Source organism: Conger conger, chromosome 5 (genome assembly GCF_963514075.1).
Source record: "Conger conger chromosome 5, fConCon1.1, whole genome shotgun sequence".
NCBI classification, from domain to species: domain Eukaryota; kingdom Metazoa; phylum Chordata; class Actinopteri; order Anguilliformes; family Congridae; genus Conger; species Conger conger.
Genome location: NC_083764.1, coordinates 24944825 through 24969308, shown reverse-complemented (window position 1 = coordinate 24969308; position 24484 = coordinate 24944825). Strand labels below are relative to the sequence as shown.

Here is a 24484-nt window from a genome sequence, read left to right as displayed (position 1 = left end):
GCCTATGGCTAGGGAATATTGTCACGTTTCAGGTCTGTCTTGCCTTGTTTTTATGTTTTATCATTTGTCTTAGTCACTATTTGTCTTATCATGTATTATGTTAGTCTAGGTTCGTCATGTTGTTTAGTTTGTTTCTTGTTACGATTTATTTTCTTGTCATGTCTAGTTATGTTTCGTTACGATTATTTTACCTTGTTATGTTGAGTGGTTATCGTCTTAGTTCGTTTAGTGTGATGTTTTGATTTGTGTTTATTGTTACGCTGACTGGTCGTTGTTTAAACATACACTTTTATATGTCCTTCCGCAAACCTTGCGTTCCGGCTTTTTCTCTCTCTCTTTCTGTCACTCACACCCTAATTGTTTCCATTTGTCTATTTACTAAAACTACTAACGCTAGATCAGGATTGGGTAGAACTAACAGACTAATCATGTGTTCATGTTACCTTACGTTTCTCGTGCATGTCATTTACTAATTTACTAATGCTAGGGCAGGATAGGTTTATTACTAACGATTACCTTGTTAAACTTGTCATCCATCGCACCTGTTTTCCATTCCCTTGCTGCTCTCTAACTAATTGTCTACACCTGTATACACCTGCATTTATAACCCAGTCGCACTTCTGTTCTTCGCGAAATTGTCAGCCTCTTGTACGTCAAAGCTACTCTTGAGCATTTACTATCATTGATTACACGTTACGATCCAAGCCTGTTTTACCGACCATTGTTTATTGATTTCTGTTTCGTTGACCATCGTTTGTTTTTGACCACGTCCTCGCCTACCGTTTTTGTACCTTTGCCTTGCTGATTGTTTCATGGTTTCGACTTCCGCATCGCCCTCGACTACGACTCTGCCTGCCGTCCGCCTGTACTTCTGCCCCGCTGACGGCTCTCTTGCTACCGGAACTCCCTGCACGTCTACCGACTACGAGTTTGCCTCTTCCCTCGGCACCGTGCTTTTTGTTTGTTTATTGTTTGTCTGGCTGGATCTACGTGTATGGACTTTGCTTGTTTTGACTACGCTCCTGGGATTCGTCCCGAATAAAGCCCTGACGGGACTTTATCCTATTATTGTTTCTGAGTCCTGCATTTTGGGTCCAACCCCCACGCACCCGTCTCAAATGTATGGAAATTAACGGTTTTAATTATTTTATGTCATTGTTGTAAGTGATTCTGACATTCCCCAACTGTAAAAATGTGTAGCCTGTACACCGAATAAAAAAAAAAACTATAAAAATGTGGTCAACTAAAATGTGCGTCATAGCCTACCTCTACCAACGGTGCGTTTTTCTCTTAAATTTGCCTCAATAGCGGTGGTTAGCATGGATGTATACACATAAATGGCTAGTCTTGAGTCCCCCTAGCTATGGATTCCAAATCCCCCCCTAAAAAAGTTGCAGAGGAAAATAGAGAATTTAATAGTGAGTGGACAGATTTGTTTGCTTTTACCGGCAACGCTGCTGGATTACCAGTATGCTTGATCTGTGGTGAGAAAGTAGCAAACAAGAAAAAAGGTAATATTGAAGGACAAGCACACTGCATTTGCCGAAAAGTATCCGCTGGGGATGAGAGAGAGCGATTTCAGAACTGCGGGAAGCAGAGAAGAGCAAATGTACTTTTAAGAATTTGATCAAATCTCCAAAATCCACTACTGCTGCTAGTTTTGTGGCAGCTCAGGAGATAGTAAGGCTTTCACCAAGGGTGAATACATGAGTCGTTCATTAAAATATCAGAGCATCTTTTCTCAGAATTCAAAAACAAAAGATAGATAGAAAATTAAAGATATGCCTCTCGATATGCCATGAAATTGGCAACAAACATCGCCAATCAGCAAATTGGGGACATCAGTTCAGCTCCAGCATACTCAATTGCCTGCGTTGAGTTAAGTGATGTGAACTGTATTGAGCAGGCAACGCTGCTATGTAGGTATAGTCCAGACTGGTGAATCCGGGTACTTTGAAGTAGTTTGAAGTACACGCCCCTTCTCGGGGGTAAATATAACATTGCGGGAATAGGAAAAAGCTCTCGTAAAAATTTCAACTTGTTATTGAAATGCTCAAAATACTTTCAGCTTGTCGGACATACAAGAAAAAAAACATCGGATTTTGTTGTCAAAAGTTATGGCTCATTTAGGTAAAATATCCTATTCCGGCAATGTAATTTTTACCCCCGAGAAGGGGAGTGGCTATGGCGGTGACGTGTTGCCGGTCTGGTCTTTATGAACTCTGATGGGCCACAGGAAGATATAATTGAGTTATTACCGCTGAATGGCAAAATAAAACATGGTATTCTTATAATAGAAATGCATATCATATAATCATAAATACCCCACTGCAGTCACATGTAGTAGTCACATGATGTCAAACATTTTAATAAATGCTCATTTCCACCTATTAGTAATGTTGATAGGGTAAATTAGACTTAATAGGCTGTGTTACTTTCTTTATAAGGCTCAAATATGTTTAGCGGCTCCAGACAGGCTCTTTTGATAGTTAAGGTCGCCGACCCCTAGACTAGCCGGACGGAAGCCAGAATTTTTCTTTCAATTGTCCGACCTATTTGTATGTTTTATCACTGGAGGTGAATGCACATTTATTTCACTGAACTGAGCTTACCGTTTCAGCTTATGATGCTTAATTTTTTCTTTTTTTCTGTGGATATCCTTTTGGATGATGTTGTCGAGAAAGCTGTGTTCTGATATGTTATCTATCTTGTCATACCTTGTTCTATTACGATACAAATTGCTGTTTGTTAGGTTAATATTACACTTTTTTTGTAACACTAATGCTCTCCACTACTATTTGTCTGGATAAGAGTATCTTTCAAATCATTGTAATACAATGTAGCATAATGTTTTGTGTGTAAACATTGCATTGAGTGCCTTTAAGTAAGATTTGTGCTTATCAGTTAGATTTTTTGTGCAAACTTTGAACTTTCATGCTGGAACTCTGTTGCAAGTGAAATTCAAAGAGGAGCATCTCTGTTGTTCAGTTTGGGCTTATATCAGATGAATACCATATAAATAACCTTATAAAATATAGTCTAAAGCCATGATGGAATTCTGAAAGTGAGGCAACGAGAAATCTGAGGATACGGGATCTGCAATACATAGTTCATGAGAGAAAGAAAACAAAACAAAGGGAAGAATGACATGGAAAGAGTGATAGAATGAATAGAAGAATGAGCAAACAGAGAATGACAGTGGGTGAATGAGAAAAAGGGAGCAGTGAGAAAGGTGAAAATAGACAGAAAAAAGATTGAAAGCAAAAATAAAAATGAGGAAACAATACGAAAAGAAAATATGAAAGACATATAGAGGAAGAGAGCAACGAAAACAAAACAAGAGTGAAGGAGAGAGAAAATGAGAAAAGTAAATGAGGACAGTGAGAATTAAGTACAAAGAGAGTAAGTAAAAAATGGAATGAGAAACAAGGAAAGAATGAGGGAACGAGAAAAACAATTTGAATGAAGGGCTGAGAAATGGAAAAAATGAATGGGGGGAATGCGGAGAAAGAGAAAGCATAAAACAGGGGCAATACAAATGGTAGAAGGAATAAAGGGAATGAGAAAGGAAGGCAGAGACAAGATCAAAAAAGCATCAGTTTCATTAGACATTGTGCAGGCCTGCCAGACGCCGTGAAATAAAAGTGTTGCTTTTTCACTCTGAGATGCTTACGAGGGAGTGCTTCTGCGGGTTTGTTTATCGCCGAGATAAATAGGATGGGATATGGACTCTGGCAGACAACATTGTTCCTGGGAGACGACCAGAGAGAGAGAGAGAGAGTCATTACGGCCGACTTCGGGACCGAGGCCTCGTTATTCCCTCGTTCGAGGCTTCATCGAGGGAAGACGCTGTAGGACGGTGGCTGCCATTGATCACCTTGTGACAACGTGATCGAGAGACGGAAAAAAAATGACGTGCTGCGTTGATGGCAGAGCAGAAAATGAGAGAAAGCTAGACTGTTAGATTGAGGCAGCTGTGCAGAGTAGGCTAGGGCTCTCAGCTTGAGCCAAAGGGAGGGGGGTGAGTAGGTGTGGTTGAACACCATATAGCAAGTCCTCTAAAGAGGACCAAAGTGTCTGCTGGTTTTTGGTGTCTTTCAGCATGAGTGATGAATTTAAGTGTTCCATTGGCTAATGAGTCCGCACACCTTATTCAAGGCCTTCACTGGCTGCTGATTGAAAGGAAACCAAAAACAATGTCACACATCACAGAAAGCATAAAATATGTATATAATTAAAAACAGAAATTGGAAAACAAGTATAAAGTATTAAACTATATACATCTTGCGTAACTATACGTATATACACGCTATATTACTGTACATGCAATATATACTGCAAAAGGGTTAAATATTTTCTACCTAATAAAGTGCTCAGTGAGTGTATATTATAGTCTCTAACACAGCTGCAGAGAGTGGTTGCTCACTTATGGAATTCTGTATTGACACCACTGGCACATCACCACCGCAACTGCCAACACTGTGAGGACTACTTGTAGCAGTGACAACTTCCAATGCTAAAAATAGCTCAAAATAGTTGTGTTTTATATGTTCCTTTGAGTCAATTGGCAGATTGAATATCTGCGCAGAACAGTGGCACTCATGCTGGGAAGCTGGGAAAGTGCTCCACTGCAGATTTCCAGAGGGAAATGTTGAAGAAAGGAAATGATTTGGCACTTACCATAAGAACAGGGTTAAGAGCTTTGCAATCGAGAGAAATGTCGCAGGTGCTATTTGGGACCCTCTATACAGCTACATACTTTCAACCAAAACCCCCCACCATCCATCCCCACCCTGCCTTCTAAGACCGTATCATTACACTCCTGGTTGAGCCACAGTGATTTTTAAATCAACAGTACCGACAGCAAAAATGTGATTGATTCCAACACATGATGCATGACTAGAAATGGTATGTAAAAAAAAAAGCAGCAAGGCAGGAGTAAAAATATGATTGATTCCAACACACGATGAATGACTAGAAATGGTATGTAAAAAATATATATTTCCTTGACATAATCAGTTTTAAAAAGATGCTTTTGTGTCCCATTGGCATGCTTATCTATAGTGACTGCAGCACGGGTCAGAGAATGAACACTTTGTGGGTTCTATTGATATCATTCCATAACTTGAAATGTGTGCTGATACAGCCTGAATCGCAGAAGAGGAGCTTATGGTAGCTCAGCTACAGTGCATGACTGATTTCATGGAGAATGCTGTAAGTCAGACATACTGTGTGACCTGTGATAAGAGGGCAGACTCTATTATTTGTTTGCCGGACAGATATAATTTCCACTGTATAGACTGCATCATTCTGACTTAAGAATTAAGATCTCATGATGTGAGGGTACTCATTAGGTACTAGTAACAGATGATACCAGTTTGGCTGTATACAGTATCAAAGGTTAAAGGTCCTGAAAACAAAATAATATGTAACATATCCAGGATTAATTTTTGTTCAATCTATATTGCTGTGAACAAAATAGGAATGGTATTTTATGAAAATAGAAAAAAGTATGTGTTCTCTACTGTTAATACACGACCATGCTATAATGTTAGGCAACATATTTTCACTAATTGAACATTTGCCTCTGATTTTCTTGTTTATGTGCATGTGAAAATAGTTGCAGGATTCATAAAAAATGCTGCAGACAGTAAATATCATAAGATTGTAGCAACTTAATATTAGTTCTCCTCTTGCGCTTGCAGGAAACAGAGTTGGTGCTGGATTGTGTGGTAAAATATATTGAATACTGTCGCAAGCTTCAGCTATTCGATTGCTTTTCCAAGCTCATGCTATCTTCTGTGACTTGGGTTAATTTCTCTGAAAAATCTTTTGCAGTCTCAGAGGCAGCCAGAGGTGAAATACTTAGATAGGAACGTAGGTAGGCATATCTTTGCAATTGCATTCTCCCAACTGTATGAATCAGCTGGGAGTACAGTTCTTCCTGGGCTGGAAAGGAAAGATTGGAGACTTCTGCAGGGCATTTTTTTTGTTGCTAGGGCATGTAATAATAATTTTAATTTGGATTACCATTAAAATCCCCATGGGGCACTGTAGCCATTGGATTGTTGCAATCGCCTAATTATACAATTAGTGATCAATTGTAACCCTCACAAAAACAATTACATATACAATTAGTAGATGTAATACAGCATGTAGAAGAAGGAACATGACATGGACAAATTTTAAACATAGAATTCGGAGCGACAGGGTGCAGTCATAATATCCTGGTATAATAATAAAAATCATCATTCATAGTCTGATATAAAGTAGTGGAAAACAGAAATGAACAGCTGACAGATGCCATCCAAGATTTGATTGATGCATTTTTGATTGCATTTGAAAAGTTGGCACATTCTAAGTGCGGTTAAAAAAATGGCGGAGCTGGTCAAGTCAGCTGACAGTAGGTCGGCTTTCAACAGATGGCACAAACAATTATGTTTTGTACATTTTATTTGTTCTACAATGGAAATCAATTACATCCAATTTAAAGGTTATTCTTGTCAACACTGTGCACCTTGCCAAGTATTACTCAGTCCTGGATAGCATCAAACAGCACTTATTGAAGTTTGAGGTTGATTACAACAATGTAACAACATTTGTCTCAGATAATGCATTGAAGGCATAAAAGGAAACAAAGACTTGATGCCAAATGCATCAATACATTGATGCTTTCCATGCCCACATTGTGACACTCATTCATCGCATTTGGGCCAGCAAATTTCCTAAATTCCTTGAAAGATTCCTCATAGTCAAGATTATTCCTGATTTTGCCTGAAAACAAATGGCAATAAACACACATACACGCATGCACACTCTTAGATGTAGACAACCATCTGAACTTCATCAAATTTAATCACAGTTCTACAATTTTATTTTGGTAAATGGTAAGATTTATATTTATATTTATATAGCTTTTGATCCATAGCGCTTTAAAAGGCACCGACCAGCTCGTCAGGAGCTATTGGGGGTTAGGTGTCTTGCTCAGGGACACTCATTAACCGGCAACCCTCCTACCACTAGATTACCTTACTAGCTAGTTACACTACTTATTACTGCAATTATTATTATTTTTTTACAATCTTCTTGATCTGCTGGGGGAGAGCCTGGAGCGGGAGGTTGAGACAGGGGGCTGACAGGCAGAGGGAGAGTGACTTTTCCAACATAATCTAATATAGAATATACAGTGGCAAGAAAAAGTATGTGAACCCTTGGGAACTACCAGCTTTCTGCTTTTAATTGGTCATAAAATGTGATCTGAACTTCATCCAAGTCACAAGACAAGACTTTCATAATGAACAGACCCATTAAACATTCACGACACTGGTGGAAAAAGTAAGTGAACCGTTCGGTTTAATAAGTGGTTGAAACTCCTTTGGCAGAAATAACCTCAAGCAAGCGCTTCCAGGAGCTGCATATTAGACCTGCACAACGTTCAGGAGGAATTGCTTAAGTGAATGTCTTGCACCATTCTTCCTCACAGAACTGCTTCGGCCCAGCCATATTCTTCAGATATCTGGTGTGAACGGCTCTGAAGGTCCACAGCATCTCTATTGGGTTAGGGTCTGGTTTCTGACTGGGCCACACCAAAAGGCGGATTTAATTTTTTTAAGCCATTCCGTAGTAGATTTACTTTCGATGTTTAGGGTCATTGTCCTGGTGCATCACCCAGCTTCTACTGAGCTTCTGCTGGCAGACAGCCACCCTGATATTATAGGATACCTTGGTAAACATGTGAATTAATTTCCTCCTTGAAGCAGCCCCAAGTCATGATGCTCCCTCCACTGTACTTCACCGTTGGGATGATGTTTTCATGTTGGTATGCGGTGCTCTTTTTTCATACATAATGCTGCATGTTCTCTCAAAACAATTCAACCTTAGTTTCAAAAACATTTTGCCAGTAGCGTTGTGGAATGTCAAGGTGCTCTTCAGCAAACTTCAGGTGTGCAGCAATGGGTTTTTTTTGGAGAGCAGTGGCTTCCAAGACACCATGTCTGTTCAATGTTTTGCGTGGACTCATGAACAGAGATGGTAACCAGTTGCTATAATTCCCTCAATTCCCTTAAGGCTGATACCGATCTCCAATTTTTCCCTGCCCATATCTACTGATGCCGATTGTTTAAAGAATTTTAGTAGAATAGCTTAAGTCTTTCTGATGTACCTACACAGATAATAAAGTGATATCATGAATGTAAGAGGGAATGTAATAGCAACACATCTAGTAATAGATGACATTCTCACGGCAGACAGTACCAACCTCTTCCTTTGCTCACCGACTTCCACTGACTGCCTGTTATGGCTTGTATCAAATTTAAAACTTTGGTGCTTGTATACCAGGCAGTTTAGGGATCAGCTCCTGCATACATTCAAACACTAATCAGACCCTATACACCAGCTAGACCTCTCTGTTCCACTACTTTGGAACACCTGGCACCTCTCCCTCGTTGCACCTGCACATCTCAGTCACGACTGCTGTCTGTTCTGGCCCCACGGTGGTGGAATGACCTTCCTTTGGATGTAAGAACAAGAGTCTTTGACCACTTTCAAGCGCAGACTGAAAACTCACCTCTTCAGGCTGCACCTTTCCCTCCCTACCTCACTACTATGATTAGCCATGCATATGCCTATAGCTTATAATAGCACTTATGTATAATCATTGTATTGTATTGTATTGTATTATCTGGGGTATTCTTGGTGCCAGCCATGGCATGCCAGTTGGAAAGTTGATGTACTTTTCAAGGGTTCAAGTTGTATCTATGTGATCACACTGTACATTCATCTAGGGTCCTCAATGCACTTGTCCCTGGGTTTGATTTGCACTCTATTGTACGTTGCTCTGGTTAAAAGCGTCTGCTAAATGACTAATGTAATGTAATGTAAAGATGAAACAACATGGTCCTGTCACTCTCCAGAACTTTCCTTTAGGTGGATGAAGGAGCACCCCCTCTTGAGAACAATCTTTTTTTTTGTAGTCAATTACACAATCGGTTTCAATTATATGTTGTAGAAAAAACAATTACCCGATCAAGCTCAAACCAGTTGTTTCCGATTCTCTACCAATGTACCAAATGGCCATTTGGAAACCCACCTAGACATAACTTAGCAATACAGAATGTTTTGCTTGTGTTTTGTGATATTACATTACATTACATTACATGGCATTTAGCAGACGCTCTTATCCAGAGCGATGTACAACGAAGTGCAGATCAAACACAAGTATAAGTGCGAAGAGGACCTGAGAGGACAGTACAGTTCTGAGTCCTAGTGTAAACACAGATAATCAGAACCCTTGAAGAATACAAGCAACTTCCAAACTAGCATACCACAGTTAGCAGCTAGAATACCCTGAGTACAATACAATAGCAAAATACAAAATACAAAAAAAATATTATATTCTCTATTCAAATTTGAAAGGGGCTGTTGTGGCTGTGGAATTGTTTTTTTTTCCCACTTTGTTTATTCTAGAGTCTGCCACCTGGAAAGCTGTTGCTTGGTTTTACTTTCTTTTGCCGTTTTTATTTTAGTTTATTATGTTGGTTTATTAATTTTGCCTGGAACCCGTGAGGGGGAAGGGTGAAGACTTTTTGTTTTTATTTTGTGTTGGTGTTTGCGGTCTCTCTCTCTCCATGCGGCAAACAAATTCTAAATTATTTTGTGCTGCATCTCCCTCCCAGGGGTGTCACATGACATGTGACTGTTTAATTTAACCATTTTGTGCAGGAAATGGAGTCGCACTTGTTATGTGATCTTGTTCTCTTAGTTTAAAATTTTTTTACCATAACCCAAAAAAATGAATGCAGCACATCTGTGGTTCAATGTTCTGAATTCAGCATGCAAGTGTGGGGATGTTGCTGGCGATCATGGTCTGTGCTTAATTAGTGGCTATTGATGGAGATTACTGAGGTGGGGTAATGTTTTAAATACTCTATCGACCTTGCTCGGGATGACTGAATTGCAGTTGAGCTTCTGTCCCTTTTGATGACGCACATATTCTATGCATTGTGACAAGTCTCGTATAACATATGATTGATAGATCCAAGCTGAAATGTTTTCAGAAACGTATTTTAGTGGACAGTTTAAGAGAAAAAAGACACAGTTTATCAATGGTCTGCCATATTATTATGTTGTGTCAAAAACAAAGGAACCGCAGTCTACCCAATCAGGTATCAGTGGTCTCTTGTTCTTTTTAATTAGTCATCTATCCGATGGAACCAACCTACACTGTACTATAACGGACATCTTCACTGAGGACAGCTGTCTCAAGTTTGGTGCGTTTCTTTTCTTTTATGATGAGGATACGAATGAGGCCCATTGTCGGTCTAGACCTTTTGGCATATTTGAGAAATATTTGAGTAATTGTAAAAATAAAAACGTGAATCTAATTTAATTGAGTGATGTTTGTGTGTAGACAGCTCACAGTTCAACATCCGCAGTGATATTTAGTGTGAAAAGAAATGAGGTTGCCTCCACCACCACTCAACAATTTATTTGCCGTTTCATTTTTCAGTGACTGAGGTCACATGCCATCCTGGAAGGAAGTGATGTAGTGTGTGTGTATATGTGTGCATGTGTGTTTCCGTCATATCCAAATGAATCATCACATTCTTCTGTCTGTTTCTACATCATGGAATCTTGGCAGCGTCCATCCATCCATCTCTCCATTGTCTTAACCTGCTTATCCTGAACAGGGTCGCAGGGGGGCTGGAGCCTATCCCAGCATACATTGGGCGAAAGGCAGGAATACACCCTGGACAGGTCACCTGTCCATCACAGGGCACACACACCATTCACTCACTGATACCCACCGGCAATTTAGACTCTCCAATCAGCCTAACCTGCATGTCTTTGGACTGTGGGAGGAAACCGGAGTGCCCGGAGGAAACCCACTCGAACACGGGGAGAACATGCAAACTCCACACAGTGAGGCCCCTGCCAACCGGGATTCTAACCGAGCACCTCCTTCCTGTGAGGTGGCAGTGCTACCCACTACACCATCCGTGCCAGTCTAGGCAGCATGAACAGCTTTTTTCATGGGGTGATTACTGTATGTGTTCATGGCAGTGCATTGGGCAGTTTAATGTACAGACATTAGAGTTTGAATATCTCAGAAACTGATTTTTATGCAAAACAGTCTAGAGCTTGCAGAAAATGGTGCTAACAACAACAAAAACATCCAGTGAGTAGCAGTTCTGCGGGCAAAAACGCATTGTTAATCAGAGAGGTCAGAGGAGGAGGGCCATTCTGGTTGAAGCTGACAGGAAGTTGACAGTAATCCAAATAACATCACATTACAACAGTGGTAAGCAGAAGAGCATCTCTGAACACGCAACGCGAGAAAACCTTTAAGTAGATAGCCTACAGCTTCAGAAAACCAATCAGTCAAAAAAATAAGTCTAATAAATACCTAATAAAGTGCTCATTGAGTGTATGTCTCTAATCTTAGATACAGTACTATGCTGTTCATTATGATGTACCAAAAAGCATATTTCAATCTTTTTGCCATGAATGTGTAATTGCATACCACTTGTGTCAACCCCTGCACTCTGACTGGTATGTAGATAGAATTACAGTGCACTCCAAAAGTATTGGAACGGCAAGGCCAATTCCTTTGTTTGTGCAATACACTGAATACATTTGGGGTTGAGATAAAAAGTTGAACACGAGACAAGACTTCAGAATTTCATCTTTTATTTCCTGGTATTTATACCTAGATGTGTTAAACTACTTAGGACACACAGTTACCGAGCACTTTATTAGGACGATTTTTACTTTATTACTCCGATGTATTCATGTTATATCTAATCAGCCAATTGTGTGGCAGCAGTGCAATGCATACAATCATGTAGGTAAGGGTCAGGATCTTCAGATAATGAACCATCAACCATCAGAATGGGTAGAAAATGTTATCTAAGTGACTTTGGCCGTGGAATGATTGTTGGTGGCAGACAGGATGGTTTGAATATCTCAGAAACTGCTGATCTCCTGAGATTTTCACACACACTAGTCTCTAGAGTTTGCAAAGAATGGTGCAAAAAACAAAAAAAAAATCCAGTGAGCAGCAGTTGTACAGACAGAAATGCCTTGGTCACTGTCATGCAGCTTACATGACACTGTCAATGTCATGTAAGTTGGTAGACAGAATGTTTTTGTAGACTTGTGAATTCATCCTGCTGGTTTCATCATGAGTTTCATCATCAATAAAGATTAGTGAGTCCACTCCAGAAGCAGCCATGCAATCCTAAACCATGACACTTCCTCCACCGTGCTTCACAGATGAGCTTGTATGTTTTGGATCATGAGCAGATCCCTTCTTTCTCAACCCTTTGCCCTTCTCGCCTTCCGACTCTTACTACGGATGAGTGGTTTGCATCTTGTGGTATATTGCTGCTCTCGAAGTCTGCTTCAAACAGTTGATTGAGACACCTTCACCCCTTCCCTGTGGAGATTGTTTGTGATGTCACTGACTAATGTTTTGGGGGTTTTTTTCACAGCTCTCACAGAGTTTCTGTCATCCACTGCTGTTGTTTTCCTTGGTCGATCTGTTCGACGTCTGTCGCTCAGTACGCCAGTGGTTTCTTTCTTTTTCACAACATTTCAAGTTGTTGTACAAGCTAGCCGCAATGATTTCCCATCTTTTCTAAGCTTCAAAATTCTCTCCCAAAGATAGCTCTCTGGTCTTCAGGTTGGTTTAATCTTTTCTAACACAATGTAGTCTTCACAGGCTAAAACCAGTAGACATTCAGAACTATTTATTGTTTAACCAATCAATCTAACAGGACACTCGGAAACAAGAAACATGTTCTTTTGCTCACCTAAAAATTGTGTGGTACAAAAGGGGATATATTCTGAGCTGTTTAACAAATCTAGATAAAAATACCCGGAATTAAAAGCTGAAATTAGGATATGTCATGTCTGGTACATCTTTTGACCTCAAATTCAGTTGTCTTCAGTGTATAGCAAAAACAAAGGAATTGAACTTGCTGTTCCAATACCTTTGGAGGGGACTGTAGTTAATGCAGCATTGTTATTGCAGAAAAGGCTTGAGAAGAACAACCCTGAAATGAATGGTAATTACATCAAGTCTTACTTGATTTCATTTTGCTGTAGCTCAGACTTGAATTATTCAGCACTGTTGTCCAAATAAATTAATTTGTAACTGAGTTAGTGTATTAAACTGCAGATTTTCCATTTCAGTTAAGGCAGTCGTGGTTTATGCCGTGTGAATCTTGAATTTTGCTGTTGCACATTGATCACCTGATTACAAATCTTATACATCCTGATTGCATCACTCATTGCTATTCCAAAAGTGTATTGTAAAGCATAAACTCATTACTAATCCAAAACCATCTACTGATCTTAACTTGATTACTCATGATAAATTTAACACAAACTCATTATGCATCACAAATCTTCATCACAAATGAGTAATTACAACTTCAAAATGCTCCGTTATTACTCATTGTAAAATCTAATTGTATTACTCATCGTTGTGAATATACCATCCTAAAAATGATATCCTTGCTGTGCGTTGCAATTTATAACCCCTTCTACACAGTACTGACATGTCCCTGCTGTTACATTAGCAAGGGACATTTCAAGGATGAGGAATTCAACCACAGTCCATCTACCCTGATTTCATTCATGCACAAGAATCAACTAACACACGATGAGCCCTTGGCAATTCGCAGTGTCACATTATAGGGCATGGCACTGGAGAAAAAAACATTTTAATCCAATCAGTTTTTTAAAATATATTTATCTTTCTGAGTTCAGGCGTACATTGCCCTTTCTGTATACAGTAGATACAAAGTATAAATAGGCATAAAAAAAATTTATAGAATGTACATTTAAAAGCGTGGCTGACTGTCTTATATGTTGATTTTCAGATAATCTTGTCCCCATAGGACTTTCCTGTTTGGGATCTTTCTATTGTTGTCACTGCTTCTGTGTAGGATGGTGAGATGTATGGCAATTGAAAATGCTAGCCCTGGTGGTAATTCCAGCTACCAGCCTGTGATGGAGTTTAGCTGGAACCAGCTACTGTTCTAGCTGGGTGCAATCTGGAATTTGTTAATGGCATGTTATCGGTACCAAGCTGACCCACCAACTGGATATGGCCTTGCCAGCATCTCAACCATCTTGTAGCAAGCTTGATCACCTCCAAACCAGTTGACCAAGGTGACCAAGATTCTGTTCATGAGCACCTCCTGATGTGTCTGTATATGGGACCTGCTCTATCGAAATCAGTTGCATTGATCCTAAAACATATTTTGAGTTTTAGAACCTGCCTGAAAGAGGAGAGTGTAATCTTTCTAACAGTAACAGTAAAATTATCTCTACTCCAGATATCAAGGGAGAATCCCATTGCATTTTGAGTACCACCAAACCATGTTTTTTTTTTAACGGCTTCAAAGTTTTTTTGCAAGAGCTACGTGAGGTTGGGAGACTACAGAAACTGGGTTAATGGAACTCTAGGGCGATTACTTGTCATCTTATGTATAAACCCTTTAATACTATATTTACTCAGAAAATTATCTGTTGACATTAAGACATACAGACCATGAAAGCAAATACATTAGCATTTAGCCAAGAACACAGGTGATGTGGTTGTTTGTGACTGGTGAATGCTGGCCTCCAAACAATGCCCAACTCCGATGTTACTGTCACTTAGCATTCAAAAACATATTTTTAGTCTGAATTTGGCATTAAGACGTAGATTATGAAAGCCAAGTGTCAAAATGAAATAAAACAAAACTGCCACTCTTGGAATGTTCTCCCAGTCTAGTACCCTAATGTTGTGATATTAATCAATTACTAATTAATGAACACTAATTCATGTGTCACCTTTGATACTAAAATATTACTTGCATGTGGATAAAGTAGCCTTGGCTAATTAAGTGTGCTGTTAAAATGGTATTGCTTTTCCTACTACTCTCAAACTGTTTGGCATCCCAAATAAATAGGCAAAGTTCATACACCATGTAATATCCAATATCTAAAAAGAAAGTGAGAAAAGAATGTTTAGAATTTACTTTTTTTCTGGCAAAAAAAACACCACCATCCTCAAATTCTGCGTGTGGATGTAGCCACTCATAGGATGGAACCTCTGCTCTTATTATATTATTCTTGGATCTTATCGCACTGTGACAGCAATGAAAGATGGGATATTATCAGGGCTACCACACAGTGTGATGTAACAATCGTAAAAGGCTGCCGATATAAGTAAATAAATAATAAACTCAAATATAACAGTAGCAAAATAACATTCACATAAAACAAGAATTGTTCTCTTGAAAAAAGTCTAAAATGTGACATTGGGATTCCTCCAGTCACACTGGAGCTGGATCCAGGTATTTGGAACATTATAATGAAAGGCTGACCTGTGAATTAGGCCAGCAGTGCTATGCTTCCTTTATTTACAGATTCATGAAAATGTAGCGTAAATATAGGGAGACTGCCTTTCCTTTATAACTGTTTGTTCAGGCTAAGATACACTCAGAGAGCACTTCATTAGGTATTTATTAAACTTATTAAGTCCTCTGCTGCTATAGCCTATCCACTTAGATGTTTGATGTTCAGAGGTGCTCTTCTGCATACCACTGTTGTAATGTGTGGTTATTTGTGTTACTGTCACCTTCCTGTCAGCTTTGACCAGTCTAGCCATTTTCCTCTGAAATCTCTCATTAACAAGGCATTTCTGTCTGCAGAACTGCTGCTCACTGGCTCTTTTTCTCCGACCTCTCTGACTAGCAAGACATTTATGCCCACAGAACTGCTGCTCACTGGATGTTTTTAGTTTTTTGCACCATTCTCTGCAAACTCTAGACTGTTGTGCGTGAAGGAGATCAGCAGTTCCTGAGATATTGAAATTACACTGTCTGGCACCAACAATCATTCCATGGTCAAAGTCACTTAGATCACATTTGTTGATGTGAACATTAACTCAAGCTCCTGACCTGCATCTGCAAGATCTTATGCATTGCACTGCCGCCACACGTTTGGCTGATTAGATAATCGCATTAATACTCAGTGAGTGTATGTTTGCATATGTTGTCACTATGGCAGAGATGCTCCTTACTGCAGGAAAAAGAACAGTTTGTGGCGCAGTAAAGGCCTGAAGCTGAAAAGCAGTGTTAATACATGATCATATGCAACAGTAAGATGTCAGCACAGTTTGTATGTAGTAATTGCAATACCACAAAGATGTCAGCACAGTTTTAATGTATTAATTGCAATACTACAAATATGCCAGTGCAGTTCTTTTGTTGTATTTGCTTAGTAGCTCACAACTGAAACAGATCCATAGGTTATTTTGGTCATTGAAAATGGTCTGACAGTGAACCTGTCTTGGATTTAATGGAGGAATAAGTTATTTGACTCGACAATTTGCCTGTCTGGACATGGGTTTATTTAAATCTGCCTTTACGTGCATTAAATCGGGATTAACATCAGAAAGAGTGGTTATGAACAGCATTTGCACAAGCTTTACTTTTCATATGCCATGGACTGTACAAAAATCTTTTTCTGTATAAGGCGATTATCATGAAAATACTTTTAATTATGTACTACTGATTGCTCAACCAGCAGAAGACAGGGTATGGCTTCTATTAAGCTGCTGCTGCTGCTACTTCCACAAATAATAATAATAATAAAATAATAATAATAATAATAATACATACATATATATAATAAAAATACATTTTTATCATTTAGAAATAGTATTACTGTTAGTAGTAGTAGTTGCCTTTGCAATGCTTTTATTCTGTGCCTTAATATTGTGCACTGTTCAGTACCTCAAAATAACGTTCATGATCACAGATATTTGTGATGTGACCTGGATGGTAATCTTGTATGCGATGCCCTGACCTTTCCATTATTCAGCTTTGTTTATACTGCACATCCTATTTCGGGACATTTACGGACTGTGACCTGTGACCTTTCACCCCTGCTCTTAGGCTGTGCTAATACATTCCCAGAGACATACAGTATTTCATTAAAAAAATCAGCACAGAAATGAGCACAGGGTGTTCAGTTGTTCATTCCCGAGGAGTTACAGTGTTGACATGATTCGGCAATTGCATTGTTTATATGTTTTTGCTGCTATTTTGATTATGAGGGAACCTGGGTTGATTAGAGCAGTGTAGTGCCTGTCCCCTTTATTCATAGTAATTATGTATTTATAATTATGCCAACATCTGTTGCCGAGGCAACACATCAGAACACAGTGTGTTCCCTTGATTTTTAATTTTTTTTGTGATGTAATTGGTCTGAGTCTGAATGTGGCTTGCTCATTATAGTCCTTTTCCACCATACAAATGGAACCAGACTGGCTGTTTTAGTTCCAGTTCTGTGTTTTTGTTTTTTGTCATGGTTACCAGTGCCAATTCGGCCATTACTTCTTCACTGAGTCAAACAGCTGTATAAATAATTTAGTGCCAAGAACCAGATAGATAAACACTGAAGGGAGGACGGATCATTAACATAAATCCTTACTGAGGGGCTTAATAGCTATGGATTATGTCTTTGTTAGCTTGCAGTTGCATCTTTATTTATTATGGATTGTGTCCTTATTGATTATAGTTTATATGCTTATAGAAGTAGGTTGAGGCCTGGTTGGTTGGCAGTGCTCCTGTCCTGACAAGGAACTGTGTACTCTTTGGCTAATGGCTGCTTTCCTTGTTTGTGTTCTTATTAACCTTCAGCTATTCCATCCTCTGATTCGTCCCCAGACTTGGATGACCCTATCGTGACGGTGCACCAAAGCATCGGCGAAGCCAAGGAGCAGTTCTATTACGAGAGGACCGTGTTCCTGCGTTGCATGGCTAACTCCAACCCTCCAGTCCGCTACAGCTGGAGACGGGGCCGGGAGGTCCTCTCCCAGGGCTCCGACAAGGGCGTGGAGATCTACGAGCCGTTCTTCACCCAGGTATGGTGTCTACCTCCATCCAACCCATGCCTCCACTCATGACTCAGCAGAATTGTATTTGGCAGAAATTAATTTGTGAATTTGCCCTATGCCCTATGTGATGTACTGACCAGTCTTGTATCTGTGTAATTTGCAAGCTGGTTCAACTGAAAGAACGTGAAGTGCCACCTACAAGCTGATTACAATCATACACTGCTTATCAGGAGCAGCATTTGACAACAGCTGACAACGACAGAAATCTTGATCCCAGAGCATTCCAAATATCTGTTTTCATTGTTTCACTTTGTTTCCCCAGCGTTAGGTAATATTCTTAGAATACGTATGCCCATACAAATCGCTGTTGGTTAGGTGACAGTTCACACAAAAGAAATCACGCAAAGCGCTAAAAATGGAGGAACTGCCAAAATTATGGCTAAAATCACACCCCTGACAAACAACCAGTCTTAGTTCCACTATGATCATCAAGACTGTCTTCAACAGCACTGTTGTTATTGCCATTGTCACCGTAATTGTTGCCTTTTTGACAGTCTCTCACGATTATTTATACCAGGGCTTCATATTTTAAAGTCACAATTCATTTGGTGACTATTGAGCTTTACAAAGTATTTTGTGATGAAACAAACTTAATCGAAACGTTTAGGATTAGGTGGATACATACTGCTGTGAATACACACATACAGTATTTGGTGGTGAAATTATACAGACCCATACAACAAAAGTGGGTTTGCTGAATTGAATGCTGTAGGCACAACTACTGCAGAGTGTGTTCTTGCTGTTGGTCTGAGGTGCAGGGGGAGACCAAGATCTTAAAGCTGAAGAACCTTCGACCTCAGGACTATGCCAACTACAGCTGTATTGCCTCAGTCCGGAGCGTATGTGGAATCTCAGACAAGAATGTCCTCTTCAGACTTACCAACAGAACAGGTAACCACCCATTGGTGTGCATTTAAGAGGCAGTTGTGGAGGTCTGACTGTTAGGTGGCATTCTTCAATTTCTTATAAATTTGTCTCAACTGCTTGACAGCTGGAAGATGTCATTCGAAATCAAACCCTGTATATTTAACCTAGTATAGAGAACTAGAGAAATAAAAAAACAGAACTGTATTCATGGATAAATGTGTCTTTAATGTTGAATAAGGTATGCCAAATGAACTTATTTCAAATTTCATACTTTTTCTGCAGGGTAAAACTTGACTCCAAAGCATCTGAATGTGCTTGATGGTGTGTGTGAACTGTGACAGCAGAATCCCTGATCCATGATCCATGAAACCAGAGATAACATCCTCTGGCCTGTACTGCTTGCCATGCTGCATAAGTAAATGTTGGCTTCAAATGTTCTATTCCAGCATCGCCCACCATCAAACTCCAGGTGGAGGACCCCATCGTGGTGAACCCTGGGCAGACGGTGACTCTGGTGTGCGCCACGGTTGGTGGGGAGCCAACGCCGACCCTAACCTGGGTGTCCAATGCCGAGACCTTGCCGGAGAAGGCCATCCTCAACGCGGGCACCCTCACCCTGCCAGCTGTCGTCTCGGAGGACGCAGGCATCTACAGTTGCATCGCCAACAACAACGTCGGCAACCCCGCCAAGAAGTCAGCCACCGTCATTGTCAGAGGTAGCGTAGCCTGGTGCCTCTGGTGTAAAAAAATATGAATTATGTTTCAAGGTTTAACCTAAACTCTGGAATCATTCTTAAAGACAACCTACAACCTTAAATACATTCTTAAAGGTACAATAGGTAATTTTGGACTTCTAATGGTCAAGAGAGGAATTGCAGCAACAAACACGCTCAACACTGTTTAGCCCACGCATTATCTGTGAACACGCTGACATTGAAACGCCATTAGCTGTGGCAGTGAGAACTAATTTTCAACCATTGAGCTTGAATGATTGTACAGCCATAATATGTTTTGGTACAGAGTGCTGGCCCATCAACTGCATGTTTTGAAACCCAAATTTAAGAACTATAAACACAGGCAGAGGGTGAGTAAACATATCAGTTACCCTGTTTCAATGATAGGAAGGGATTTACAATGGTCTTGTAACTATTTTTTAACACAAAAATCTTACCTATTGTACCTTTAAAGATTCTTCATAACCATAGAAACATGGCTTAAAGTACTGTATGTACTCCAAAAGTTTTCATACTTGTGTATTTTCACACCAATGCTTTTTTCCATCCACTTCCTGGAAATCTCTGATCAAATGTCTGTCAATATCCTTTTCCCCTCCAATCAATATCCTTTCACACAACGGCGCATAGGCTACGGCTGTGCTTCTCCTTCTCATATAACATCAGTGAAATCGACTCCCCGCCATTCAAAAATTCCCCTGAAAGATTTGTTTCGTCAGATCACAGAAGCTAGTACTGCTCAAACTTCTGTTTCAGCTTGTCTTTAAACATTTAAAAAGGTTTCAAAGATGGTGAGAGGCTCCATTCAGACAGACCAGGCTAGTCCTTTGGGTAACTATGCATAGTGCAGTGAAAAGTTCAAAATACTCAGGATTGCATGTTTGCATGTTTGTTGTTGCTTCCAATTTTCTCTCCCTGCAACAGTGCTTGTGGGTACCTGAATGGCAGGTAAAGCTGTTCTCATCTCATTGGGCCTCATGCAAGAACATTTTCATAATCTTCCCTTAAATTTCTCTTAGTTTCTTTGTACGATGGACTGCTACGAGTGTGCCACATCAGATTCAACAAACTCTTAACTTCAGACAACTCTCCTAAATAACCACAGAATCCCACCTGTTCATTAATTGCGCTTTCATGAGAATTGTGAATTAGCATAATTGACGCCCCAAAAATGGCATATAAGGCTAGGCGTGTCTGGCAGTAAAACATTCAGTAATTCATAAAAATGGCATCGGACCCCAAGCTGTCAATTTTTTGGGCAGTACAGTAGGTGGATTCTGTCGGATAGATGCCTCAATGGGATCAATATGAACAAGGGACGTAGTCTACCACGGAACTATTGCTGGCATTGGATAGCTACATCGTTTTTGTATGCCTTCATCGCTAGCTTATAAAGTACAATGTTTGTACCTACAGCAATTTAACAGTCTTGCTTTTTGTATTCATTAGATAGCTAGCTGCCAAAGTAGTTACTGTATAACGTAGCCAAGATTTAACCAGTTAATTTATAAATGAATGTATCTGTTCCCAAATTATAATTTGCTAAATATTATTAAAGCACCAAAGCAGTGATAACACACGTAGTGTAACCCCAATCCCAATTGTTTGCATTGTATTGCTCATATCAGGCTAAATTGGTGAATGTGTTAGATGGCCATATCGAAAGCGACTTACAATGCAAGTACAATGTAGCATACAAGTCGCTCTGCATAGGATCGTCTGTTAAGTTATGGTAATGGATAAGGTTAGCTGTGAAGTAAACTAATACAGTTTATGTAGGCAGATGAGATTTGGATTTGGATTGTAGCTTCAAAACTAATTGTCTAATCAGCTAATTGTCCCCCACCAAAGAAATCAGAGGTGGCAACAGTGCATGTGGGTGGGGGACAACATGTTTACTATTTGCTTGTTGATATTTGGATTTCTTTGCCTAGTTCGAAAGTTTGATCTGGGTTTTGAGAGTCAGGCAAGCGGTGCTGGTAGCATTTAGTTTGCATGTATGCCAATACAGAACCGTCGAACGTACCACAGCACTAGCTGGACTGCACCTATCACGTACCGCAAGCCTCTCCATTGAAAATGAATAGAATGTGTTGCACGCTGGATTTGGTGTGGAAGCACCTTAATGTACATGATTCATCAATTATCGCCTAAGAAAATGTGTGTGAACCCAAGTTTTTGAATGTTTATTATTGTAAACCATTCATCTAAAGCAGTGGATATGCCTGTGGCCATTTTCATGCCCACATGAGGTAACTAACATGGCAGCGAAACACAGAATATGACTGTGCTCATGCCTCAGATGCATCTACTATAATTGTAACTACATTCTGGCATTAATCTTGGCATGTACCAGGTAGGATGGCCAAACACCTATAAAACATTAAATTATTTAAATTTTTATATATGTTTGCGTATACATAGGTCCTCCGCCACTTTAATAATGTGTTTAATAATGTAAATAATGAATGCATACCCGCAGTTGAGCTCCACACACGTGAATAATTTGATTGATAACCTGTTGAAACAGTAGAATAAATGTGATTGAGAGGGACCAGAACAGTATATAATTTAAAATGAGAGAGCTGCTTAAATTGCTTAGTGGAAACAGCCTGCGGTACCCTTGCTCCACCACCTGAAAGGAAAAGAGAACCGATATGAATAAACATTATTTTCTAAGTCAGTGGGAGCATGACTACTTGGAAAAAGGTGAGCCTCGACTTGCCACTTGATTAGTCTGAAAGCACAACCAAACAAATGTTCGAACTAGAGGGAACACAAATTGCATTTGGAATACAAATGTGTATCGACCCTCCACTGTCCAACTAAATATTGAATCATTTGTTTCCCCCACAAAATCTTGGTCACCCTTTAGGACGTTGGCCAAAAATTCAGCTTACGGCTGATTTGTGTTAAATTTATTTACTGCCAACAGCTTGCACAAACATTAGGATCGAGGGATTTGGACACATTTAGAGGGATTTTTGACCATTCTTCCATGCAGAAAATTTTAGAATCATTGATAACCGTCGGCTACCCCCCTCTTCAGTTCAGACCACAGGGTTTTCATGGGAGTCTGGAGACTGAGAGGGCATTTGTAGAACATGTTGTTGTTTTTACTTCACAATTTCTGGGTGGATTTTGATATATGCTTGATGTATCACTGTCCTGCTGGACAAGCTATCTACGGCCAGGCCTCGGCTTCCTAGCAGAGGCAACCAGATTTTCTGATACTTAGTTCATTGTGCCATTGATTTTAAATGGGGGCCCTGGACCACTGGCAGCAAAACATCTCCAAAATATCAAAGACCCACTGCCATATTTCACAGTAGGTATGAGGTGCTTCTTCTTGTATGCATTTAGTTTTGCCACCAAACATGTTGATGGTGTGTATGGTCAAAACTTCCCATTTTGGTCTCATCTGACCATAGCACTCTCTTTCAGTCATAATTCCGATGAGGTTTGGCAAACTCAAGATGCTTGGTTTTGTTTATTGTGCTCAGTAAGGGCTGTCTTTCTGCAACCCTTCCAAAGATATTATTTTATTATTTATTTATTTTTATTAAGGCTGCCAATAATTCACTGTTTGTGATTTTCATACCTGCCTTTCTCTGACTTGGAGTTAATTTGTGCCTGTTAGAACCACTGGACTGGTTCAGTAATTGTAACATAAACCTCTTCCTCTTATTTCTAAATGAGCTCAAAGATTGTTGGAGCTCTCCACTCTCTTGTCTTTCTGTGCTAAACTTGTTTACCGTTGAAGCTTTTTTTAAACCCAGGAGGTAGGTTAATGATATGCTGCCACTTTAATGTAATTGATAGATGCTTGAATTGGATCATCATGGTGAGTGGTAGTTCACTTAAACAGGGGTTCTCTCATTCCACAAGGGCTTGTTAAACTCAAAGGCACTCAAAAAGGAGAATTCTCCTCAGAAAGGTTTACACTTTTATCTTAGTCTGTCTTTTTACATTGTCTTAGTAACAGCCTTGTTTTTGTGACAAGGACACATTACCTTTCTCTGCATTTGACCAGGTAATGTTTTTATCATGATGTTCCTCAACATAAAATGCTAGCAGTGTGTAGCAGACATGGGACAAAGTCCCTCTTATTAAACAAGTAAGTCTCTAGTCATTTGGTCCAAGTCTCAATTAATTTTTTCTTTGGCAAGTCAAGTCAAGTCACAGGTTATGTGATGTCAAGTCAAGTTGAATCCCAAGTTAAGGCAAGTCATGTCTCAAGTCGCTTTTTTCACTACCTTTCTAATAATGATATAACTGGCCTATTTACCAACGTCTTCAAAAGGCACATTGACAATCAATTGAACTGGTATTTTAATTATGATTCAACATTAATTCATTCTGTAGTCTTACAGTAGAGCATTTAGATGTATGTATTGCTGAGATTGTTTTAATGCATAACATCAATGTCAATACATGAATGCATCCTAGTTTGAAATACCAGCAAAATTACCATTGATATAGTAACATTCCCAACAAATAATAATGTTATTGCTACTGCTGCATGGTTTCACTCATTTTAAGCCTTTCCACTCCCAGGAGATCAGCAGTTTCTGAGATAATCAAACTGAGATACTGGCACCAACAATCATTCCACGATCACATTTTTTCCCCCATTCTGATGGTTTATGTGAACTGAGGCTCCTGACCCTCACCTGCATGATTCTATGTATTGCAGTGCTGCTGCACAATTGGCTGATTCGATAAGTGCAAGAATAAGTAGGTGTACAGGTGCTCCTAATAAAGTGCTTATTGAGTATATGAAAGTATGTTTTTATAAAGCATGTCCAAAGTTTCCAAAGCTCTCCAAAAAGGATTACTCACCCTAATGCTTTATAACCAACCTGCATCACATTTAAAATGGAACTTTATTTCGAAATTAGGTTAACCATTGCCCGGTTAGCCA

The 24484-nt window shown here is 39.6% G+C and overlaps 1 protein-coding gene across 1 annotated transcript in view; it reads left to right on the top strand.

The window, feature by feature from the left end:
- The window catches only part of LOC133128833 (MAM domain-containing glycosylphosphatidylinositol anchor protein 2-like), a 205275-nt gene that overhangs the window by 71279 nt on the left and 109512 nt on the right, over positions 1–24484 (top strand). The window contains exons 4-6 of the mRNA XM_061242640.1: positions 17730–17926; positions 18718–18850; positions 19273–19542. Coding sequence (XP_061098624.1) covers positions 17730–17926; positions 18718–18850; positions 19273–19542 — 600 coding nt within the window. The remainder of the gene's footprint in view (positions 1–17729; positions 17927–18717; positions 18851–19272; positions 19543–24484) is intronic.